At 64.4% G+C, this 2,111-nt stretch overlaps 1 protein-coding gene across 1 annotated transcript in view; it reads left to right on the top strand.

Annotated features, from left to right (window-relative positions):
- The first annotated feature begins 74 nt into the window (after nucleotides 1-74).
- MMP15 (matrix metallopeptidase 15) overlaps nucleotides 75-2,111 on the top strand; it is a 3,910-nt gene continuing 1,873 nt past the window's right edge. The window contains exons 1-6 of the mRNA XM_026856763.1: nucleotides 75-250; nucleotides 500-622; nucleotides 728-1,035; nucleotides 1,261-1,422; nucleotides 1,543-1,766; nucleotides 1,910-2,048. Of these exons, the coding sequence (XP_026712564.1) occupies nucleotides 147-250; nucleotides 500-622; nucleotides 728-1,035; nucleotides 1,261-1,422; nucleotides 1,543-1,766; nucleotides 1,910-2,048 (1,060 nt within the window). The 5' untranslated portion in view covers nucleotides 75-146. The remainder of the gene's footprint in view (nucleotides 251-499; nucleotides 623-727; nucleotides 1,036-1,260; nucleotides 1,423-1,542; nucleotides 1,767-1,909; nucleotides 2,049-2,111) is intronic.

A 2,111-nucleotide genomic window follows, 5' to 3' on the forward strand; every position in this document is an offset into this window, starting at 1 on the left:
GCCGGGTCCTGCTCCGCCGGGGGCTCCCCGGGAGAGCTCCGGTGCGGCTGTGGGGCCGCTCCCCGCCCGCCACGGCCTGACGCCCGGCTCTCCCGGCACAGGCATGGCTGCAGCTCTACGGGTACCTGCCGCAGCCCAGCCGGCAGATGTCCACCATGCGCTCGGCTCAGACCTTCTCCTCAGCCCTTGCCGAGATGCAGAAGTTCTACGGCATCACGGTCACCGGTGTCCTGGATGAGGAGACCAAAGCGTGAGTTTCTCCATGTCCTCTTGCTCTGGCAGCAGGCAGCCACGCTCCCTGGCTTTGCCTGCCGGCCCCGGGGCTCTGCCTGCACCTGCAAGCGTGGGCCCTGTCTCCCGTGGGAGCTGCAGCTCCCTTTCTGGGGGCTGTGCCACTGCAGCTAGGACCCCTCCCTCGCCATCCACGGCTGCTGCAACGCCACCCCCAGGGACCTTGGCCGTGGTGGGCTGAGCCCTGGCTCGATGCCCCTCCTGGCAGGTGGATGAAACGTCCCCGCTGTGGGGTCCCGGACCAGTTTGGGGCGCGGATGAAGTCCAACATGCGGCGGAAGCGGTACGCGCTGACAGGGCGGCGCTGGAGCCAGAGCCATCTCACCTTCAGGTACCAGCATCTCCAGGGCTCACCCCCCTGCCCCCGGAGAGCTGTGGACCCCAGCAGGGGGTGAGCACTGGCCCGGGCTATTCCCAGCAAGCTCTCTACCCCCAGCATCCAAAACTACACAGAGAAGCTGGGTCGATACCACTCGTACGAGGCCATCCGCCGAGCTTTCCAGGTGTGGGAGCGAGCCACGCCACTGGTCTTCCGGGAGGTGTCCTACGAGGACATCCGGCAGAAGCGGAAGAAGGAGGCTGACATCATGGTGCTCTTCGCCTCCGGCTTCCATGGAGATAGCTCCCCCTTCGACGGTGTCGGGGGGTTTTTGGCTCACGCATATTTTCCCGGTCCTGGCATGGGGGGGGACACGCATTTCGATTCAGATGAGCCCTGGACACTGGAGAACTCGGATGTGTCTGGTGAGTTGAGGGCCAAGGAGGTGACGACAGCAATGAGAGGAGCCTCACAGGCTGGGTTTGAGAACAGGGAGGTGCTCTGGTGTGGGCAGGAGGGGCAGGGAGGGCAGCTCCACCTCAGGTGATGCAGGCAGCTCCCACCCAAGCACCCTCATCGCGGGGTGTTGGGGCCAAGGACCCACCTCATGCATCATGTTCCCCACCACACCCACCTGCCTTTCCCTGCAGGGAACAACCTTTTCTTGGTGGCTGTCCATGAGCTGGGACACTCACTGGGCTTGGAGCACTCCAGCAACCCTAGTGCTATCATGGCTCCCTTCTACCAGTGGATGGACACAGAGAACTTCCAGCTGCCCGAAGACGACCTCAAGGGCATCCAGCAGCTGTACGGTGAGGAGCTGGGAGGGGGTCAGCCCAGAGGTGGGATGCTGGGCACTTCTGTAGGGCAACTGAGGCATGGGTGCTGCTGGCCTGCATCATCCCATCCCTTCTCTCACCCACCCCATCCAGGTACCGTGGACGGGCACCCTCAGCCCACCAAGGCTTTGCCCACCGTGACACCCCGGAGACCTGGCAGGCCAGACCAGAGACCCCCTAAACCGCCTCCCCCGGGGAAACCAGAGCGACCCCCCAAACCTGGCAGCCCAGACCGACCTGACCAGTATGGCCCCAACATCTGCGATGGGAACTTTGACACAGTGGCGGTGCTGCGTGGGGAGATGTTTGTGTTCAAGGTACCTGCTGGGGCCCCCTCCTGCCCCTTCCCTTGGGATGTGGTGGGTCCCTGGGGGGGAAGAGCCCCCCGGCAAGATGCCTGGCACTGGGACTGTGTCCCTGTGTGTCCCCTATCCTCTGCCAACAACCCATTTCCCACCAGGGCCGGTGGTTCTGGAGGGTCCGGCACAACCGGGTGCTGGACAACTACCCCATGCCCATTGGGCACTTCTGGCGGGGTCTCCCCGGGGACATCGATGCTGCCTACGAGAGGCATGATGGGAGGTTTGTCTTCTTTAAAGGTGAGCAGGGGGAAGCTGGGTGGGAGGGCTGAGGTGGAAAGGGGATGCCAGTGCCGCCCCCCC

This window comes from Athene cunicularia, assembly GCF_003259725.1.
Source record: "Athene cunicularia isolate RWA chromosome 11 unlocalized genomic scaffold, athCun1 chr11_part1, whole genome shotgun sequence".
NCBI classification, from domain to species: Eukaryota; Metazoa; Chordata; class Aves; order Strigiformes; family Strigidae; genus Athene; species Athene cunicularia.